At 44.4% G+C, this 21758-nt stretch overlaps 2 protein-coding genes across 17 annotated transcripts in view; one reads left to right on the forward strand and one right to left on the reverse strand.

The window, feature by feature from the left end:
* The window catches only part of UBE3B (ubiquitin protein ligase E3B), a 65643-nt gene extending 46654 nt beyond the window's left edge, over window positions 1–18989 (reverse strand). For 10 of the 14 annotated variants that reach the window (XR_004059472.1, XR_004059471.1, XM_030938325.1 and 7 more), the window contains exons 1-9: window positions 18320–18452; window positions 14662–14767; window positions 12697–12878; window positions 12429–12549; window positions 10019–10078; window positions 9515–9619; window positions 7390–7486; window positions 6057–6142; window positions 4977–5059 (exon numbers count right to left, since the gene is read on the reverse strand). Coding sequence is in view for 12 of the 14 variants with exons in the window: in XM_030938325.1 (XP_030794185.1) it covers window positions 4977–5059; window positions 6057–6142; window positions 7390–7486; window positions 9515–9619; window positions 10019–10078; window positions 12429–12549; window positions 12697–12857 (713 nt within the window). In the remaining 2 variants the exon portion in view is untranslated. Of the gene's footprint in view, window positions 1–4976; window positions 5060–6056; window positions 6143–7389; window positions 7487–9514; window positions 9620–10018; window positions 10079–12428; window positions 12550–12696; window positions 12879–14661; window positions 14768–18319 lie in introns of all 14 variants that reach the window. The other 4 variants (XM_010379489.2, XM_010379497.2, XM_010379505.2 and 1 more) reach the window with 4 other exon arrangements.
* The window catches only part of KCTD10 (potassium channel tetramerization domain containing 10), a 29678-nt gene continuing 26908 nt past the window's right edge, over window positions 18989–21758 (forward strand). For 2 of the 3 annotated variants that reach the window (XM_010379526.2, XM_010379530.2), the window contains exon 1: window positions 18989–19145. In XM_010379526.2, coding sequence (XP_010377828.1) covers window positions 19143–19145 — 3 coding nt within the window. In that variant the 5' untranslated portion in view covers window positions 18989–19142. Of the gene's footprint in view, window positions 19239–21758 lie in introns of all 3 variants that reach the window. The other variant, XM_030938333.1, reaches the window with a different exon arrangement.

Here is a 21758-nt window from a genome sequence, read left to right on the forward strand (position 1 = left end):
ACAAATGGTTAATAAATACATGAAAAGATGTTCAACATCACTAGCTAGTACATCACAGGGAGTTGTAAATCAAAACGACAGTGAGACATCCCTGTACACCCATTGGGGTGGCTAAATAAAAAAGACAGATAACAAGTGTTGACAAGGATGTGGAGAAACTGGAGCCCTCACATACTACTGCTGGAAATGTGAAATAGTGCAGGTGTTTTGGAAAATAATTTGGCAATTCTTCAAAAGGTTAAGCATGGAGTTACCACATAACCCAGGTAAGTCTACTCCTAGAAATATGCCCAAGAGAAATGAAAACATATGTCTACACAAAAACTTGTACATAAATGATCATAGCAGTATCATTTATAACAGTCAAAAAGCAGAAACAACTCAAATGTGGTATATCCATATAATGGAATATTATTTGGCCATAAAAATGCATGAAGTACTAATCCATGCTACAACATGGATGAACTCCTATTATAATATGCAAAGTGAAAAAAGCCAGTAGCCAAAGACCACATATTACATGATTCCATTTATGTGAGATGTCCAGAACAGGCAAATCCAAAGAGATAGAAAGTAGATTAGTTGTTGCCAGGGGTTCTGGGGAGAGGGGAAAAAGGAGTGACTGCTAATGGGTATTAGGTTTCTTTTCAGGGTGATAAAATATTAATGGAATTAGATTGTGGTGATGGTTGGGAATAAGCCCCCAAAATCTGGCCATAAACTGGCCCCAAAACTGGCCATAAACAAAATCTCTGCAGCACTGTGACATGTTTGTGATGGCCATGACACTCACGCTGGCAGACTGTAGGTTTACCAGAATGAGGGCAAGGAACACCTGGCCCACCCAGGGCGGGAAAACCACTTAAAGGCATTCTTAAACCACAAACAATAGCATGAGCGATCTGTGCCTTAAGGACATGATCCTGCTGTAGATAACTAGCCCAACTCATCCCTTTATTTCAGCCCATACCTTTGTTTCCCCGTAAGGAATACTTTTAGTTAATCTATAATCTATAGAAACAATGCTTATCACTGGCTTGCTGTCAATAAATACGTGGGTAAATCTCTGTTCAAGGCTCTCAGCTCCGAAGGCTGCGAGATCCCTGATTTCCCACTCCACACCTCTATATTTCTGTGTGTCTTTAATTCCTCTAGCACTGCTGGGTTAGGGTCTCCCCGACCAAGTTGGTCTCAGCAGGTGATGGTTGCACAACTTTGTGAACACACTAAACGCCAGGGAATGGTATGCTTTAAATGAATAAAGTGTATGAGATGTGAATTAGACTTCAATAAAGTTACTTTAAAAAATCACTCAGAGGTCATGCAGAAAAAAAGGTAAGAGAACAACTTACAGAGGGAAAAAAGGTTTCTTCTGCTAACGTGCTCCAATAACAATGAGCAGAGGTGTCAGTGGTATTTAGGCTCTCAGAATTCACACTGTACACTTTCACTTTCAAGAGTACCATTTTGGGAACAAGGACATTTTATGAGGCTGAAATGTTGAAAATATCAGTACCTATGTTCACCACTTGTCTAGATGAGGCTAACCAACCAAGCTAACCTCTCTGATCTGAGTGGGGCACACGAAAAGAGAACCATGTTATTTTCTGCATGTTAGAAAGAAGTTTAAAACAGAATAACACAATTCCCTAAACAGAAGAAAAGCAAACCACAAAGAATGCTGCTGAAACTACAACCAGTCACTTCGCATTTGAAAGGAAGGGACTGCATCGTTTCAAGGGCACAAAGGGCTGTAGCATTCTCTGGCAGTTCTCACAGAAACCTGTGGATTCCATCCTGGGCCATATCCCTAAGTAACTTGGCCTGACTGACTGGGAGCGACTATCAGTGGAAGCATTATAGGACTGCAGGGCTGCCTCAATGTTTGGAGGGGTGTGATCTTTTGAGTCTGCATGAGGCCAGACTCAAAAACCACAGACACTGCAAACACTCCTACATCTCCCTCAATTTCTTATTACCGATTTTCCCACCATGAGGTCAACAGAATCTTTCTTTAGCCCACCTGTAGCTGCTGCATTTAAGTACCCCTGGGTGACAAAGTCTGTAAGTGGACTGCTTAGTCGAATGTTTAACAGGGCTAGACATGGTTGGGGGGGTGGGGAGGATAAACAAAAGAGGTATGACTGACGCACAGTCCCTGCTAACAGAGAGCTCAGAGTACAACCAGGGAGCTGGGCAGGCATATGGGGAAAAACAGAAGCCAGGGCTAGTGGGTACATGACTAGGTGCCTGGGCAAACTAGGGGTCCAGATAATCAATGCCATGGCAGTGTGAGGAACAGGGCAAGTCTGGGAAGGTTCCCACGTGCTATTTACTAAAATAAAATATATTATTCTTAGAATACAAACATGTGTCCAACATGTGAGGCAAGTACAAAGAATAAGAAGAAAGAGTATGAGCTCTGGAGTTAAATAACCTGGGTTTAGTTTCTGGCCTGGCCATTCCTGATGTGTGACCAAGAGCAAACGGTTTAACTTCTCTGGGCCTTAGCTTCCTCATCTATAAAATGGAGAAAAGCCACGTGTGGTGGCTCACTCCTATAATCCCAGCACTTTTTGAGAGGCTGAGGCGTGAGGATCACTTGAGGCCAGGAGTTTGAGAGCAGCCTGGGCAATATAGTGAGACCCCATCTCTACAAAAATTTTAAAAATAAAAAAATTAGCTGGGCATGTGCCTGTAGCCTAGCTACATGGGAGGCTGAGGTGGGAGGATGGCTTGAGCCCAGGAGTTTGAGGCTGCAGTGAGCTCTGATCATGCCACTGCACTCCACCCTTGATGGCAAAGTGCAACCCTGTCTCACAAATAAATAAATAAAACGGAGATAAGAGAATGTGGTGAGGAGTCAGTTAACGTGTAAAAGTTTTAGAACAACGTGTGGCCCATCAATGTTAGCTATTCATATTTCAGGATTTAGTGATCATGTCTTGGTACACCACTGACGATTTTATAGACTTTCACTATATTCCTGTATGATGAAACCACTGATATCTTATTTTAAAAGGTCCTGATTGTGTTCAATTATACACAAACATTCAGAGGGGAAAAGTACTATTTGGGAAAAAGGCTTTAGAGTAGCCTGGCCTTAACAAGTGATTCAGTGGAATCTAATACATACAGAGAAGAAAAACTACAAGGATGGCTGCTGGTTATATTCTTAAAGGAGAATTTAAGTGTGGTAGAATGACTGGATGTGAGCATGCTGGTGAATTACATGTGAATTACAACCACACCGGGGGGCAGGGGAGGGATGCTGGACAGGAAAGAAAAGTGAGGTGCTCCTAGAGCTTGTGTCTCTGGAGGTGGAGGGGGAGGCAGAGCTGCTCCTGAGTTTGAGAGTTCAGGCCTCAGTGTGCTAACCTTCACTGTGTCTGCCAGAGGACAGCGGGCAATGCTGCTGGAATGAGCTGCCTCACAAGGTGACTTGGGTAGGGACAGTTGCAGTGAATCTGTTTCTTAGGCTTCTGGGAAAACCTGTTTGTATCTAGACATTAGGGCCCATTAAATACAACTCACATAACTTCTCTAAAAGTATGAAATGAAGGCACAATTGTCTATTAGATAATTAGCTCTATTTCCGTAACTAATGATAGCATAACTGGTTACATCCTGTTCTTCTGTGTAAGGGTCTAGCCTCTAGAAGCATGCGGTCTAATGTGGTAGCCACTGGCTACACGTGGCTACTGAGCACTTAAAAATGTGGCTGGTCCAAATTCAGACGTGCTCTAAGTACATACCAGTTTTGAAGACTTGGCATGAAGAGAAAAATGTAACACGTTATTTAATTTTAATTAAAATAATTTTAAAACATTGATTACATGTAAAAATAACATTTTGGATATATTAGTTTAAATAATTTAAACAGCCCCCTCTGGTTAGTGGTTAGCGGAAAGCACAGTCTAGACCAGGTGTTTTATAAACTATGGCCTATTTCTGTAAATAAAGTTTTACTGGAACACAGTCATGCTCATTTGTGTCTGTACAATCTACGGCTGCTTTCAAGATGCAATGGCAGAGTCGTTGTGACAGAGGCTGTATGGCCCATAGAGCTGAAAATATTCATCCAGCTCTTTCTAGAAAATTTGGCCAACCCATGCTCTAGCCCATCATTTTTCAAATAGGTTTTCCATGGAAAATGATTTCATGGGATATCAACGGCATCCAAAAAACAAGGCAGAGGTATTCCATGCTCAGATATGTTTGGGCCAACCCCGGGTTAAATAAGCCCATGGGGTCCGGCTAGCATAGCAGGACTTCTCAGAGCTCTCAGCATGAAGGTGTACTGTAGATCCACAGATGGGGGCAGAGCGGCAGCTTTCACCAAGCTGGTTCCACCATTACACTCTTCCAGGATTATTAACATCTCCCCAAGCTAGTGTTCCCCTCGACAGTTTAAACATGTTCTGGACCTATGAATAAGCATGGTGTTTTACATTTGACAATTCTCAGAATTGCAGGTATAATTTCCATAAGGAATTACTTAGCTTCTTCAGTACTTGACATCTCTAAACTAAGTGAAGGCAAATATTACCTCTTCTCTGGTCCTCCAAATTCTAACATTTCACATGCGTGTTCACATTACTTCCTTAATCCTCTCACCCTGCCCTTCGTTGGACTTCTTCTGGCTCTTAGGTTTTTTGTTTTGCCAATTAAAACTTCAAAAGGAAAAATGATTGCATTTTGGTCTCTTTTAGATAAAAGAAATTCATTTTGAATAGTTTCCAAAGATCACACTGCAATAATATTCAGGGCTGAAGATTAAGAAATATTCAAGACTGAAGATTAAGAAGAAGTTTGAGCAGTCACAAATGTGTTCACTTTCATTAAGAACAACGTTTCTCTTAAATTCTGACAAAGTGGGCAAGTCTATACCTAATACCAGTAACGAGAGAAAGAAAAACCAAAAGGAGGAAGCATTCAGGAACATGCCAACACCTCAGCTATGGTTTCTTACTCACCGCAATGCTAGAGAAAAGGCTGCTGTTAAAGTGCCTTTGGATAGACAAGGACGGGGTCTTGCCAGGCCACGGGTTAATAATACCTGAAAAGAATGTTTTAATTGGTCAGAGGATGATACCAACTTTATATTCATTTGTACATAAAAAAGCAAAAAACTAAAATGAGTCCTTCAGATACGAAAACTACTGTGAGCCAGGCAGGAGGATTCCTTGAGGCCAGCCTGGGTGACAGAGCAACCTGTCTCTTAAAAAAAAAAAAAAAAAAAAAAAAAAAAAACCGTATGCAGTGTTTTTACAAAAGGAAAGGGAAGAAAGTATTGGGTAATGAGGTTAACTCTACCACTCTTTCTCTACTTTAAATATTATGGTTAGAAATTCTTTAATAATAAAGTTAAAAAAACAGCTAATAAAAATAATGCCAGACTTAAAATTTAAAGACACCATATTATTTTAGAAGCCGTTCAATTATGGTGTGAAGTAGAAGTTTCCTCTAGTGAGACAACTGCCAGTCATACCAGCTTCTGCCAACAGACCACCTCACAGGGTTGTTGTGAGAAGCATGTGAAACCAAACCAGGAAACAGCCCATCACAGCGCTAGGTAGAAGGAAGGGCAAAATCAACATTACTTCTCAAACTCAAGAATTCCATAGTGCCTTTAAACAGCAATCAGGCTTTCTTAACGATTCCCTAGAGGTATGATCTGGCACAACAAGGTACGAAGTGGAAAGGGCTGTTTGAGGACACAGAGCTAGAAATACGATTCTAGACATCAACCAAGAAGGAATCTGAGGGAACAAGCCCTGAGGTCTCCTTCCAGAGTTTAAATGTCAAAAGACTGGATTACCCTTGCAGTCAAAAACGTAGAGCATTCAGGGGATTCCGGCACCACTGTCCTCCCTTTACCTGACCCACAAGTTAGACAAGGCAGGGGAAGGAAGAAGAGGACAGCAGGCATCAAGCTCTTCCTATGAAAAGCGTTTCTGAGGAGGGCACCAGGTATGCTGAACGCAAATGTAAAAATACAGCTGCAGGTGTTGGAGAGTGGGGAAGTTGCACATTGGGGAGCAGGGGTCACAGACCTGCAGCACAGAATAAAATCCATGCTGGTTGAGATGTCCCATTATATTTGCACAAATGTGGTTCATCGCTGGTCGAAGACTTTCACCTAAACAAAGAAAACAGTGAGAACAAAAAAATCTCTTGCCATAATGTGACTGTTGATGTGGGACAGGAAATTGTGTCCCACACCCAAGGCCCTAAGAAATGAGATGCCCCTGGCTTGCCTTCCTTTTCCCTTAGGCCTGGTGCCAGAGCACAGGGAGGCAATGCGTATCTGGAACTCTATCCCTCCTGGAAGGCCTGGCCCAAGTGTCACCTCTTGATTGATGGGTCCCGTCACGCCCCTAGCCAGAAGTGACGTCTCTGGCCTCTGAGGTCCTGTAGCACCTTTTCTAATTCTCTCCTAGGGCCTAGCAATGTCTTCTCTGGAGGGATGCCTCCTCTCCTCAATGGGACATGAGCTTCTGGGCAGGGCCCAGAACTCAACAATTTTTGGGTTCCCTCCAAGAGGCCAGGGTCATGCCTGAAATAAACCCTCCTTGCTGACCTGGAGCCTTTGCATAGTTTCCCCTGCTTTCTGTTTCATCCCCGCTCTTCACTCTGTGAATCCTAGGTCTCTCTCCAGCTCTCAGCTCACACACCACTTCTTCAGGAAAGCTAGAACCCCAGACCAAGCAAGGCCTCCCCACCCTACTGGACACTCTCATTTCTCTTGCAGGCTTCTTTCCAAGCACTTAACACATTATTGTCATTTTATATCTATGAGCGACGTCTATTTAATGCCTGTTTTCCTCATTAAGTTCTGTGAGGAAGGGAGCACCTAAAGTCCCCGGAGGGCAATGCCCCTTTCTGTTTTGCTTATCTCTGTCTCTTCAGCGCCTAGCGGCATCTGGCACATATGGGCTACTTGTTGAACAGATGAATGAAATGACCATATGAAACACATGGGGCTAAGGACACTTACCAGGGAAGGAGGCAGTTTATAATACAAATTTTATGGGCAAAATAGAATTATTCACAACCTAATGATTTTCCAAGTAAAATGACAAGGCTTAAGTGAATGTTATCACTTGGAGGCTAAGGCACTGTAGGAATTATAAAAATTAAGATCAGAAGAACCATGCCTTTAAATGTAAATTCAAAGAAGGGTAGAGTACAACACACAATGCTGAATGGATTCTGGATACTGTGACGCAGTCTAATGGTCAGTGCCAAGGGCATCCTCATTGGTATGGTCTCAGGGCCTTCCCTGAGGCTTGTGGTGGCAAAAATGTTTCTTACAAAGGAAAAAAGGTCCCTGAACTCTCTGTGGAAATGTTCGTTACAGAATATTTTGAAGCAAGTCCCACAGACCTTTTCCCCGAAGAATTTTCCACGTTGAAGTGTCTGTGAAGGTGACAAGCATCGTGAGGTACAGGGTGATGAGTCGGGAGTCTTGCAGGATTTCAGGCTGGAAACAATAAACACAGCAAGATTTAAGACACAGGTCCTCTGATTCCAGACAGCGAAGTGTTCACTTTACAAGTGCTCTACGGGCACTCAGCCTGGAATCACTGAGTCAGGATTATAAGTCAGTCTTCATTCTTTTTCTCTTGGGCAATGACCACTTCAAGAGTTAAATAACAAGGAATCTGACGCTCTAGTGCTTGACCATGGAATCATATATTCCTGGGAATGGAGAACTGAGAATCCCTAGAAAACAAGATGACCAGGGCTGGCTTGCTGTATGTACATGTGTCTGCCTGTCTGTCTGAACTCTGCAGAAACAGAGCAGAAATGCAAGTGAGCATGACTGGGACTCTGGGCTCAGCCTTCTGACTTCACCACTTACTAGCTGTGTGAGCTTAGGCAAGTTTCTTAACCTCTCTGTGCCTCAGTTTCCTCATCTGTTAACCAGAAATAATAACACTGCTTTCCTCATAGGGTTGTTGTGAGAAATAAACGGATTAATGCATACAATGCACTAAGAACAGTGCCTGGCACATAACTCACTCCATGTAATGTTGGCTGCTGTTCTAATTTTGATGACAGTTCATTGTTTCACCAAGTGTAAGTTAAGCAAAAGGCCTGACTGCTTTCTAGGCCCACAGACCCTATAGCAGGCCCAAAGACCCTATAGCAGGTCCACCTATAACAGGACAACCTTGGAGACCACTGAGTTCAAAACCCTAAGCTCATGGACAGTAAGAGAGGGGAAGCAGCTTGTTCAAGGTCACGTGGGAAATTAGCAGTGGAATCAGGACTGAATTTCACATATTCCTGGCTCCAGAGTCAGGGCCCTTTTTCTCCTGATGTCTATTTCTTTGCATAAACTTTTTTTTGTCTGTTCAAAATAGAAGAGCCTCTCCTCAAAGAACAACCTGTTGTGGAATGTACACACAGAGAACAGATAAACAAGGATCCGCCTGGCAGACTGCAGGTAGGGAAATACCCTGTCCACTTGGCCCTGAGTCATTCTGGTGGACTCCCAGGGCTCCAAGCAACATAGTGTGGAAACCCTGCCCTGAGCCATGTCTCACCTAACAAGCCAGGTGTGGCTTGCTGCTGGCCACTGCCTTGGCTGTGTCATTGGCAAGAGCCATTCCTGAGCACCCAAAGAGGGATGGCTGGGAATGGATTATTACTGGCATGGTGGGTGGTCCAGGGACTTTCGTTCCATTACTGAGCTGCTACCTGTGTCCTTGCCAAGCCTCTGTCCCTGAAACCTCTCTTTCCCTACGTGCAAAGTAGAAAAGGCTCCTGTATATGTCTGCTCACACCCCTGTCCATCCTTTTCAGAACACTGAAGGGGGTGGGGGAGCACAGGACCAGGCTGGGTTAGTGACAGTACCCCATTCCTCTTGCCACTTTGACTGGTTCAGAGACGAACCCAGGATTCCACTGGACCTACAAGAAACCTGCATTTTTGAACTGGTTGGGAGACCTCTCTTCCCTTTAGTCAAGACAGGATAAGACTATAAAGTCAAAACTGGTGGTTGCCATGATTATAGCAGGAAAGGACGAGGTGACCCCAAAGGGGAGCAGGGATGAGAGAAAAGAATGAGAGGGAGAATCCAGAAACCCCTGGCTCTCCTTATCCCCAGCTGCCATGTTACTGAATATATTCTAGAGCACAACGTTCTCTTCCTTGCTTAACCGGTAGGTGATACTAGCTGTGCTCAAGTTGGGCTTCTGTACTTGTAACAAGAGGCCTGACTAGTATAATAATGTAGATCATAAAGTACTGATTACATTAAATGAACAGGAAGGAAAGTGACAGATTCCCTGGCATGGAGGCTGTGGCGTGGCAAATGGGTTAAGGGTCCAACACACACCAAAGAAGGGCTCACATTGATAACAGCATCAAAATTCCTCTCTTCCAGAACAGGGGCTCAGCTAGCAACTCTGATTGATAGGGACTCTGAAAATACAGACTAAAGTCTACAGGTGAAAATGACATATTTATTGTTTCTGGTTTTTTTTTTTTGTTTTTTTTTACCTTGAGCTGCTTGAGAAAATCACAGCAGTACCACAGAATGCTCTTGATCTGTTTAATCCAAAGGAGCGTGAGGTCCTTAGAACAAGCCAGGGACACATACCACACCTATAGGTGGGAAAAAGAGGAATGTCATGGGCTGTTATAGAGATCATATCACATATGCTGTAACTGTTGGAACTGGACCTATTAGTTAGGTCCAGTGCCAGACAAAGCAATGGACATGAATGGATGAATAAGCTGCAAACAGGACTTATTTTAACACTAAACCCAAAGACAAAATAGCCTAGTAAGAAAATTTACTATTCTGTGTTGTGGCAAGAGCAGAACGTAGCTACTTGGATCATGAAGAAACTAAGGAATCATTTGTACTTTGGTAATGTTTTCCATCTACTATCTATTTGCATTTGTGTGTGAATTGGTCCTAACATTCAACAGGAACTTTCAGAGTCCAGTAGGTTAGCCCTTAAGAGCTTGTGGGAGACACTGCGGCTCCCATCCACTTACCTTCGGCTCATTCTCAGCATCCATGCTGCTCAGGATGCTGCGACACAACTTCTCAAATCTCTGCAAAGAGACACACTGGGGGTTATACATTCCCACAACCCATCAAAAAGTGAAAACAAGCCTTCAGCGGGTACCTGGCACGTGCAGGTTATTGTGCCAAGTGATTCACAGACATAATCACATGCGGTTCCTTCCTACAGATGAGGACACTGAAGGTCAGAAAGACTAAAGGGTTCTCCAACGGGTGGCCCAAGAGCTGGAGGAACCCTATAGAAATGTTTTAGAAACTGGTATATTTCACACAAAAATCCAAATTGAGGCTTCTTTCAAAAAACAATATCAATCTGGCCAACTGGACTTGGATTCCTGCAGGCCTGCTGCTGTCTCCTCAATTGTGCTCTCCAGTTTACTGTTTCTTAAGCACCATGGATACTGATTTTGCCTCAGAGACAGCAGCCAAAGGCTGCTGTATCATAATTTGTATCCTGTACTGCAAAAGGAAGAAAAGTGGAAACTAGAATACAGGTTCCATTTTGGCTATACCAATCCTGGATCCGCCCTTAAACCATGTGATACTGGGCAGCTGCCCTACCACACTGAGCTGGTTTCCTTCTCTGTAAGATGAGGGTCACCTCCTCCAGCTTATCTGTCCTCATCTACGCAATCACGTGTTCACTGCCTGCATAGTCCTCCCTCTCTTGCTGGGCTATGAGTTCCATGAGCGTAGAGACCTTGCCTGTCCTGTTTCCTCCCAAGGGCCCAGTGCCTAGAGAGGGTTGGCACAATGTGAAGCTTAGCAACAGTGAACACCTAACAGCTGGTAACATGGAGACATGCCTCAAAGGCATTGTTAGTACTATTACAGATAACTAGCTGCTTTCCTGGGATTATATTTTTTAAGCTGATCATTCTAATCCCTCAGGTGCAAACTGGCACCCTTTGTATGATTTGCAGGATATTTAAAAAATTTCAGGCCGGACGCAGTGGCTCAAGCCTGTAATCCCAGCACTTTGGGAGGCCGAGACAGGCGGATCACGAGGTCAGGAGATTGAGACCATCCTGGCTAACATGGTGAAACCCCGTCTCTACTAAAAACTACAAAAAAAAAAAAAAAACTAGCCGGGCGAGGTGGCAGGCGCCTGTAGTCCCAGCTACTCGGGAGGCTGAGGCAGGAGAATGGCGTAAACCCAGGAGGCGGAGCTTGCAGTGAGCTGGGATTCGGCCACTGCACTCCAGCCTGGACGACAGAGTGAGACTCCATCTCAAAAAAAAAAAAAAAAAAATTTCAAATTAATTGCCAAGATTTACAAATTAGAACACTGATGGTGGCTCATGCCTGTAATCCCAGCACTTTGGGAGGCTGAGGAAGGTGGATCACTTGAGCCCAGGTGTTTAAGGCCAGCCTGGGCAATATGGTAAAACCCTATCTCTACAAAAAATACAAAAATTTGCCGCACGTGGTGGCACACACCCGCAGTCTCACCTACTCAGGAGGCTGAGGTAGAAGAATCGTTTGAGCCTCAGGAGGTTAAGACTATAGTGAGCCGTGATAGTGCTACTACACTCCAGCCTGGGCGACAGTGATACCCTGTCTCAGAAAATGAATGAATGCATGAATATTGAGCATAAAGACTCAGATCTTTGGCATCTCTTTAAAAAAAAAAAAAAAATCAGAGGCTGGGTGCAGTGGCTCATGCCTGTAATCCCAGCATTTTGGGAGGTTTAGGTGGGTGGATCATGAGGTTAAGAGATTGAGACCATCCTGGCTAACACGGTGAAACCCCATCTCTACTAAAAACACAAAAATTAGCTGGGCATGGTGGCACATGCCTGTAGTTCCAGCTACTTGGGAGGCTGAGGCAGCAGAATTGCTTGAACCCAGGAGGTAAAGACTGGCAGTGAGCCGAGATTGCGCCACTGCACTCCAGCCTGGCGACACAGCGAGATTTTGTCTCAAAAAAAAAAAAAAAAAAAAAAAAAAAAAATTCAGAGTATGAGTCCACCACCAAGCTGTGTAGTAGCTGCTCCCCGTGGATGGGGCAGGCCACAGACCCTACTACTTCCTTTGATGTCCTTACCACTGCTGCCTGTCAGTTACCGTTTAATATGATTTGTATTTTGTATTATGTTTTATCTCATATATGGTTTTTTTTACTCATTTACCTAAACTTCCCGGCTCCTGCATGCATCTGAGTTCAACTTGTGCTTATAATGGTCAACGTGAAAAGATTCCTAAAAGCACTGGGCATAATCCCTCCAAAACAGGTCCCAAGAAAACAAAAGGGACAGGATATGGGGGTGACAGTAAGTAGTTCATAAAGCTGCTATAAGAACAAACTGAGTTAATATTAATAATTATAAAAGATCTGACATATGGAAGTATTACACATGTTTGCTATTATCATTTTACCTCGTTATCCTCTTTGATTCTGAATACGAATAGCAGTTTCCTGGCAATCTTAAAAATACAAAGTGCACTTCTTTTAGTGGACCCAGGGTCATCTGCTTTAAAAAAGTCATCAATCTCTCTCCTAGAAAGGAAAGGGCAAAAAAAGACATTCTAAATTAAGAGCTTGCAGCACCTGGAAGGCTTTTCAAGCACTCTTAAGAAAAACCTCATGTATCTGCCATTCATTGGGAGCCAGAGAAGCATGTGCTAGGGAGATCCTAGCCCTTACCTGATATCTCTCTGCAGTCGACTCCGACAGAGAAAACTCCGGACGTGGGCCTGGATCACGACAGCTGCCCGCTCCCGCTCCTTCTGCACAAGCCTTTCTTCTCGTGCCTGACGGGCTCTATCGATGAACCATGCTCTCGAGGTCTGAGACAGGGTGAACATGTTTGCAAACCTGCACAAACCCTGCAAGGAAAATGGGCAAGTAGGTGTTGTAGATTGTTGTGTGGAAAACACACACAGAAAGAGGCTCAAGAGCAGAGGGTGGGCAGGACCTGGGCAGCAGAGATACTCAGGACCTGTCAACACCATCCAAAGTGCTAACAGCTCTCCAGCACAAGTCCAAACCTCCTACAGGCTCTTTTGTGCAATTCACCAAGACCAGGGATGCTACATCCTGTATTAAATAATCTCATTCTTAAGGAAGAGAACAGCACCTGGCATAGGATAAGGGCAGGTCCAGCTTTACGAATGAACAAAGAATGAATCAATCCCACCCATAAAGCTCTAATTCAAACCAGGTATCCTGTAGGTCAAAGATTCCAGATATTTGAATTTTCTGGAATAGGCCACAGTATTTGGGAAACCAAAACTGAGAAGTCAGCTTTTATTTTGCCAAGTAAGGACTCGAGGGAAAAATCAAACATGATTATTTGCTGTCATCATTATCATATTCATCCATTCACTAAATAAATATTTACTGGTGCCTACTTTGTGACAGCACCCAACAAAGAAAGGCCCATTTTAACATTAACAAAGCAAAAGGTACACATTTCAGAATGCAAGACAGTCCATGACATTTAATATATTTGGTTTTATGTATAGCCTATTGCATTGTCCTTACAGTTACTAATCCTGCCAAGGACCAGTAAAGACTTTACTGCAGAACTGGTCCTGTCCACTAACAGATGCTTTTCTGAAGAGAAGCTCTAAATTATATACTAAGTTTTTATCTAAATCACCAGTAACTGTTTTTTCCCAAAGGGACAGCTTTTGCTAGCAGCCTAAAGCACACAGCACTGACCCACGGAGGCTCCCATACTGAGATGATTTTTTTAGATGCTTGATGACTTTGCCATTCTATACAAAACGCACTATCAGCCCAGTTAAAAACACTGAAATGAATTATTCAGAAAGCCAGACTTCCAGAAAACAATCTCTCTACCAGGCTACTTTACTCAAAGTAGCACCCACACGAAAATACCACCCAGAGTAAAAAGATGGATGGAACTAGGGGCCATTTATCCTAAGTGAAATAACTCTGAAACGTAAAGGCAAATACTGCATGACTTCACTTAGAAGTGGGAGTGAAACAATGGGCCCACATGGACAAACAGTGGAATAAGACAGTGGAGACTCCAAAAGGTGGGAGATGGGATGGGGGTAAGGGTTGAACAATTATCTATTGGTACAGTGTTCACCATTCGGGTGATAGGTGCACTAAAAGCCCAGACTCCACCACTGCACAATATATGCATGTAAGAAACCTGTACCCCCTACATCTATACAAAGAAATTTAAAAATTATTAAAACAAACATTGGACATAATAGTATTATCTCCCAGAGGTATTAGATGAATTACATATTACTGAAAAGCATTTAATAAGTGTGCTCTATTATTAGTATTAATAAGGACAATAAAATAATACCCTTTTATAACCAAAAAAAAGTTGGTGCTAGCCTCCCGCCACATGAACGTATCAAGGGACCTCTGTGACCCCTTCTCAACAGTGATTCGCATCTGTCAAACATCATCAGTAATCCTTGAAACAAACTAACAGAGCCCACCTGACCACAGGAGGGAAGGTATTAGGTTGGTGCAAAAGTAATTGTGGTTTTTAACTTTTTTAAAAAAACACTAAGTTGTAATTACTTTTGCATCAACCTGTAAAAGGCTTGGAGAGAAAAAGTAGCCATCTTCTGAACCATTTACTCTTCCTGCCCCAGCAGTAAAGTCTGGAGATCTCACCTGAGGACCTGCCTGTGTCGCAGAAATGCCAAGTAATCATTAGGGATCTTGAACAGGACTCGTGGCTGAGAACAGGTTCTCACTTCAGAAAAGCTTGTTATTTTTTCTGGCAGAAGCAGAAAAAAAAAAAAAAAAATCCAAGCTTAGGGTTAAATTTTATAGGTGTGGCATCATACATCTTCCTGAGTAAAAGTAGTAACAACAATGCCAACGGTTTTTTAAAAACACCACTGGGTCCTCTTTATTTAATGTCTCATCTAAATGTTATACTGTATCTCTTCAATCCTCACAGTTTAAAGGGAATATGTTGAAAATAAATCCCAAAGTTGTTGTTGAATTAAAGCTGTGATGAGAAGCAAAATAACTTAAAGGTCATGGAATGTTAAAGAGCTATTGAAAATTATATTTGACTTTTTTTTTTTTGAGGCAGTCTCACTCTGTCGCTGAGGCTGGAGAGCAGTGGCGTGATTTCAGCTCACTACAACCTCTGCTCCCAGGTTCAAGCAATTCTCCTGCCTCAGCCTCCCAAGTAGCTGGGATTACAGGTGCCTGCCACCACACCCAATCTCGGTTGGGATTACAGGTGTGAGCCATTGCGCCCGGTCACGTGTGACTTTTTTTTTTTTTTTTTTTTTTTTTTTTTTGAGATGGGGTCTGGCTCTCTCGCCCAGGCAGGAGTGCAGTGGTATGATCTCGGCTCACTGCAAGCTCCACCTCCCGGGTTCACGTCATTCTCATGCATCAGCATGTTTGACATTTTTAATGATATGGAAAAATGTTTATGCCTTAGAAGTGAATAAAGGGCTGCCTGTGGACCAATAAGATCCCAATTACCTAAAGAAAAATGCCCCCCCCCCCCCCCCCCCACACACACAGATACAAAACTAGCATGAACTATACCAACATGTTACCAGTGGCTGTTCTGAGGTACTGAAATTGTGGGAAATTTTCCTTAATTGATCTGTATTTTCTGAATTTTCCACAGAATGCACATGGTAAAGCAGCACTGCACAGTGAGGGGCACACGGGCTTTGGGAGTCACATGGAGTTGGAGCCAGTCCCTAGCTCTGCCACGTAACTATAGGGAGAATGTCTAAGGTTTTTTTTTTTTTTTTTTTTTTTTTCAAGGCAGGGTCTCGCTCCGTCATCCAAGCTGGAGTGCAGTGGTGCAATCATGGTTCACTGCAGCTTCTACCTCCCAGGCTCAAGCGATTCTCCCACCTCAGCTTCTCAAGTAGCTGGGACCACAGGTACACACCACCACATCTGGCTAGTTTTTAAATTTTTCGTAGAGGTGGGGTCTCACTATGTTGCCCAGGCTGGTGGTCTCAAACTCCTGGACTCGAGATCCTCCTGCCTTGGCCTCCCAAAACGTTAGGATTACAGGTGTGAGCCACTGCACTTGGCCCTGAGTCTTTCCATCTTCATCTATTAATTGGCTTAGAGGTTGATAATGAGGACTAAATGTGATGATGTGTATCAAGTACCTACGGAGGTACTTGAGCACACAGTGTAGAGTGTATAGTCAATAAGTCTAACTGGTGTATGTTTTTTATAGACACAAGGATTTAAAAAAAGAAAAAAAAACCCTTCGGCAGAGGCTCCCATCTGGACAGTTACTAAGGTTCTCTGGGTAGGAAATAATGCTGGCAGCCTGACATTTCTCACCCATTAACTTTTTTCCTATCTTAAATGCACTAAGATTCACCAGTCCTGTCCCTTGGGTTATGAACTCCTGGCCCTGCTGTTTAGACTAACAGATTCAAGCTCCTCAGGACTGCAAAAGAGCAGGGCCTAAGCCATGAGCACAATGATATGCTCCCTCCATGACGTGCAGACAGTGCCTCAATGGCAGAGGGTACATCGAATTAGAAGGGGAAGAGGGAGCCTCTTCCTAAAAGAAAAACAAAGTTGCATGTAAACTGTGCCTAAGTACTGTAAGACAATCTTAAAACTTTCACTTCTCCCAGGGGGCCTCCCAGGCTACAAAATTACTCTTATCCCCTTCCTTGAGATTATCATCCTTTCAAGGTTATTGGTTGATTTCTGTTTATACCACATAATAGCCTACACTTTACAGTTTTTCTCATCCTTTCCTATACACCTTCTCCACCTGCACAGTGTATACTATAGTTAATCAATTAATAAAACACACAATCAAGTGTTTATTAAGTACTTATTTTGCTAAATGCCATGGAGAATCAAAGAAAAGGCTGTGCGCAGCAGAAAAAGTCTTGCCTCAGAGAAAGCAGGCCTTGGTTCTTTTCAGTACTCATTCTATCTGACATTTGGCCAAGTTACTTATCCTCTCTAGGCCTCAGTTTCCTTACGTGTAAATCGAAGGTAATAACAGTGTCTATGTCCTAGGGTTGCTAAAAGGATTAAATGCAACATTTACCCTTCTTGTACCTCAACTTAGTCATCACAACATTGTGATTAGGATTAAATGGCAAACTATTAATAAGGGATATCTGAAAGCGTGTAGCATGTAAGTGAGCTTTACTGTATTGTCCTTAAGAAGCTTGCAATCGAGTTAAGGAAACAAGAATCATATAGGTAGAAAGATGAGAAAATAAGAGGTTGGTGACAACCAAGATCATTTAAAAAAGTAAATGAGTACCCATTATGTGTCAAGTCCTTTATAAGTGATCTCATCTAATAAGACCAGGAATCCTATGAGAAGATCACTCATGATCTCCTCTAGTCCAGTTTAGACCATTAGCATGTGGCAGAGTCAAGACTGTAATAACTAAGAGACAGGATTCAGACTCTTCTCTTACCTCTGTATTTCCAAAGCTGAAGCACCATAAATACCAAGTGCTGACTGAGCCAAGAGTATTTTCCCTGTACAGTAGGAAAAGCTGGGCCACCAGGTTTAATGACCACCACCATTTGTTCTGGGCAGACAGTGTATCAGACACTGTACAGATATTTAACCCACTTGTCTTTTCAACAGTTCTATCAGGTCTCGATAATCTTTTGTTTTTGTGAGACAGAATCTCACTTTGTTGCCCAGGCTGGAGTGCAGCTGCGCGAACTCGGCTCACTGCAACCTCCACCTCCCAGGTTCAAGTGATTCTCCTGCTTCAGCCTCCCAATAGCTCGGATTACAGGCGCCTGCCACCACGCCCGGCTAATTTCTGTATTTTTAGTACAGATGGGGCTTCACCATGTTGGCCACGCTGGTCTTGAACTTCTGACTACAGGTGATCCGCCCGCCTTGGCCTCCCAAAGTGCTAGGATTACAGGCGTGAGCCACCGTGGCCAGCCTCAATAATCTAATTTTTATTTAAAGAATAGGAAACAGGACTTAAAGAGACTACTCATACTAACAGCTATTATTTATTGAAAGCTGCAGACTATCTAGGTGGATGCTTTTGAATCTGAATCCATGTATATCCAAAGCAATTATTTATTACTAAGTAAAACAAACAAGATCCAGGGCTCCCCCGTTCACAGAATGGCTAAGCAAAGAGAAGCCGAGAATGCAAGATTGCCTGTGGGGCTAAGCTGGACTCAAATTAGGACCAAATTTTTCTATATTCAGAACTAGGTGTCAGGCACAGTACTAAAACATATTTCACACCTTCTGTGAAACCTGCTAATTACTCCATTTACACAGAAGGAAACTGAGGCTCAGAGAGGTGAGGGAACTCACCCAAGGTCACACAGCGAGCGAACAGTATTCGAACTCCAGTTTAGGTGAGTCTGGGGCCCGGCGTCTTTCCTCGGCATCAACAACCACAGGAACAAATCACCCAGCATTAGTCCGTTTATAAAGGCCTATCGTCCCAAAAGTGAAAAGAGGTGGAAAGGGCCGCGGAGAGAGCCCCTGGAGCAACCAAGCCAGATCCCAGCACTTGTTCCTCCGACCTGACCAGTCAGGGACTCGGCCCTAGAGCCACCTCTCTCAAAGTTCCCCGCCCCACCACTCGGAGAACTGACAACCCAGTTGTCACTCGCTACCCGCAGGCCGACCTTTATTCGCTGGAGGTCCCCGCACTCGGGGTCGGGGCCGCAGCTGCCACTGTCTCAGCCCAAAACACCCTAGTTCTGCCAGACCCGAGGCAGCAGCCGAGGCACAACCGCCATTTTGCCCCGGGGTGTTTGCTTTCAGAACTCCGCCAGGAAGCAAGCATCCAGTTCCGGAAAATGACAGTTCCGCAGAGCTTCTCCGCCCGGGATGAAAAACTTCCCCACACCTTGTCCTCCCCTCTGGCAGCTGAAATAGCAGGGGCAGGATAAATGCCCTAGCCATCCAAGAGAAGCTGGCACCCATTCTGGCCGGGGAGGTTGGAAAGAAAGCTGCTCCCTAGGCCCACAACCGACGGTTTAAGACGTTGCTCTCTGCGGGGCGGAAGTGGGGTGCGGGCAACGGAAGTTACCGCCCCGGCCCCGCCTCCGCCCCTGGCTGGCGTGAGCTGGGTGTTTCCTGCCTCTCACAGTCCGGGTTTGGAGACTCCTGCGTCCTCCGACTTTTCATGGTAGGGAGGGCGGTGCCCACCGACTGGGGGCTGAAGGCGGCCGAGGGAGCTGGGCAGCAGCAGAGTATAAGAAGAAGGGACCGAGAGGAGGGGGTGCGATGAGGGGCAGTTGCGATAGTGGAGAGGCATTTGGGGGATTGGTTGGGGGAAAGGCCGGGGGTGGGGGAAGGGCTTTGGGTGGAGAATTAGGGGTGGTGGTGGAGTTCGGGGGGGGGGGTTCCCTGGCAGTTTGGAATCCAGGAAGCACATTTGGGCTTGGGGAGTAGATACGTGTGTGCGTAAGGAAGGGGTGTCTCCGTGTGAGTACTGAACACTGGCTGGAGATGGGAGTTGGTGATTGCGAGGAGAACAAAGAGATGTCAATTGAAAACGGACATTTGGGGTGGAAAATGAGGATTTGGAGGATTATGAAGGAGAATGGGCAGGTTATGAGAAGGTGAGGTAGAATTCCTGGGGGCGGAGCGTTTGGGGTTTTGGAGGTTGTGGCTGGAATCCCTGGGTTTTCAGGAAGTGGGGAAGGGGCTCCCAGGTGCGTCTGAACACACGGGCGAGTGGGGGAAAGAAATCGAGGGAGCCCAGCAGGCGGATGTGCGTTCAGTGCTTGGAATTCTGGGGAGAGATGCCAGGGGCCTGAGGTCAGGATACCAGCGCCACGAAGTCCAGTGCCTCAGCTGGCGCCTGGGTACCTATCTGTAACTTCCATTGAGGCCGGAGGTGACCACGCCTACGGAGCCGGAGGATGTCTCAAGATCTGTCTCTCAGCTGTGGGGTGTGTCTCCTTGGGATCTTCAAGGGTCTGTTCCCTGAATAGCTCATTGTCCCTGGGTAGAGATGACCAAAAATTGGCCCAGATCTTCTTTCTTCTTGCTTGCTTGTTTGTCACGTCCCTGGAAAGTGCAGTCTTTAGGGAAAATCAGTCCCAGTGATGCTGCTGAAGAAAAATCAGTTATCCTGTATCTGACTTTGACTTGTCTGTTCCATTTTGTGCAAAGTAATGACCAGCGGAGTGGAAAAAGGCAGCATAAACCAGTGGTTCTCAAACTTGGTCCCACCAGGAGCAACACCTGGTAACTTATTCAAAATGGCTGAATTTTCAAGCCCTATCACAGACTACTGAATCAGACATTCTTGGAGTGGAGCCCATCTATCTGTTTCAACAAGCCTTGCAAGGGATTAAACTAATGATTTATTGATTTGGACTGTGTAATGAAAGGGGGCATAGGAGTTGGGAGTCAGAGGGCTCTTAGAGGTGTGATTCCTAGTTTTCTCCCCTAAAAAGTGGGGTTGATGATAAACGTCTTTCTCACTAGACCATTGAGAGAAATAGGCCAATAATTTGTGTATTAAACACAGGAAGAGAACGTCATTCGGTGGGACAGTTGAAATTGGCGGTAGCTGTCTTATAAGCCAAGTTTGGATGTAAAATGCTGCAATTATGTGACTGATGTGACTTAGTTGAAATGTAACAGCAGACTCTTCTGAGTTGTAGAAATGCCCTCAGTTTGGGAAGATTTTATAGCTAGCCTCAATACAGTGTTTCTTAAACTTCTTTGCTGTAGGAATCCCCTGAGGTGATGCTTTGCCTCACATCCCTGGCAATTCTTAGATAAAGCTGGTTAAACACCTTAGCTAGGTGGCAGTGAGCGCTGGTCCCATATCAGAATCCCCCAAAGAGCTTTTTAAACACTAGTGACTCATCAGCCACCCCTCCGCATCTCTAAGATACCGATTAATTGATCTGGGGTGTAGCCCAGGCAAGCACCAGTGTGTGTGAGTTTGTTTTTTTTTTTTTTTTTTTTGAGGCAGGGTCTTGCTCTGTCACCCAGACTGGAGAGTGCACTGGTGTGATTGATCTTGGCTCACTAAAGCCTCACCCTCCCTGCCACAAGCAATCCTCCCACCGCAGTCTCTTGAGTTGCTGGGACTACAGGCATGTGCCACCATGGCCGGTTAATTTTTTTTTTTTTTGGTGGAGATTAGGTCTTATGTTGCTCAGGCTGGTCTCGAATTCCTGGGCTCAAGCAATCCTCCTGCCTCGGCCTCCCAAAGTGCTGGGATTATAAGTGTGAGCCACTGTGCCTGGCCTAGCATCATGTTTTTTAAGTACACCCAGGTGATTCTAGTAGCCAGGGTTGGGAACCACTGGGCCCACAGTTTTAGAGGCCCAAAGGAAACTACACAAAGGACTAGGTGCCAAATACTTTAACATTCATTCTCTGAGGGTTTTGAAGATTATGACTTTAACACTCCATTTTACAAGTTAGAAAACTGAGACTTGGGTTAAATTGCTTGAATTTCACAAAGGAAATGGTGGAACTGGGTTGCAATCCAGGCTTGCCAAGACTATCCAGTTTTCCTTAACACACACATGTGCACAAGAACAAAGCACAAAGAAGCGTATAGAAAACGTGGGGTCAGGGATTTGGTGCCTTTTTTCCTACTGTACTTGCCTGAGCCTCCTTTCCAGTCTATGATTTTTCCCTTTCAGCTGATTTTTGTATTTTCATGCATGCATACAATTGCTTCCTGCCTGTGTCTCTGAAGTTGTGAAGTGGGGGGCTGGCTTTGGTTTGTGGTGTTTTGGTTTGTTTTTATGTGTCAGGTCAGGAATTC

The sequence above is a fragment of the Rhinopithecus roxellana genome, chromosome 10 (assembly GCF_007565055.1).
Source record: "Rhinopithecus roxellana isolate Shanxi Qingling chromosome 10, ASM756505v1, whole genome shotgun sequence".
In the NCBI taxonomy this organism is placed as follows: Eukaryota; Metazoa; Chordata; class Mammalia; order Primates; family Cercopithecidae; genus Rhinopithecus; species Rhinopithecus roxellana.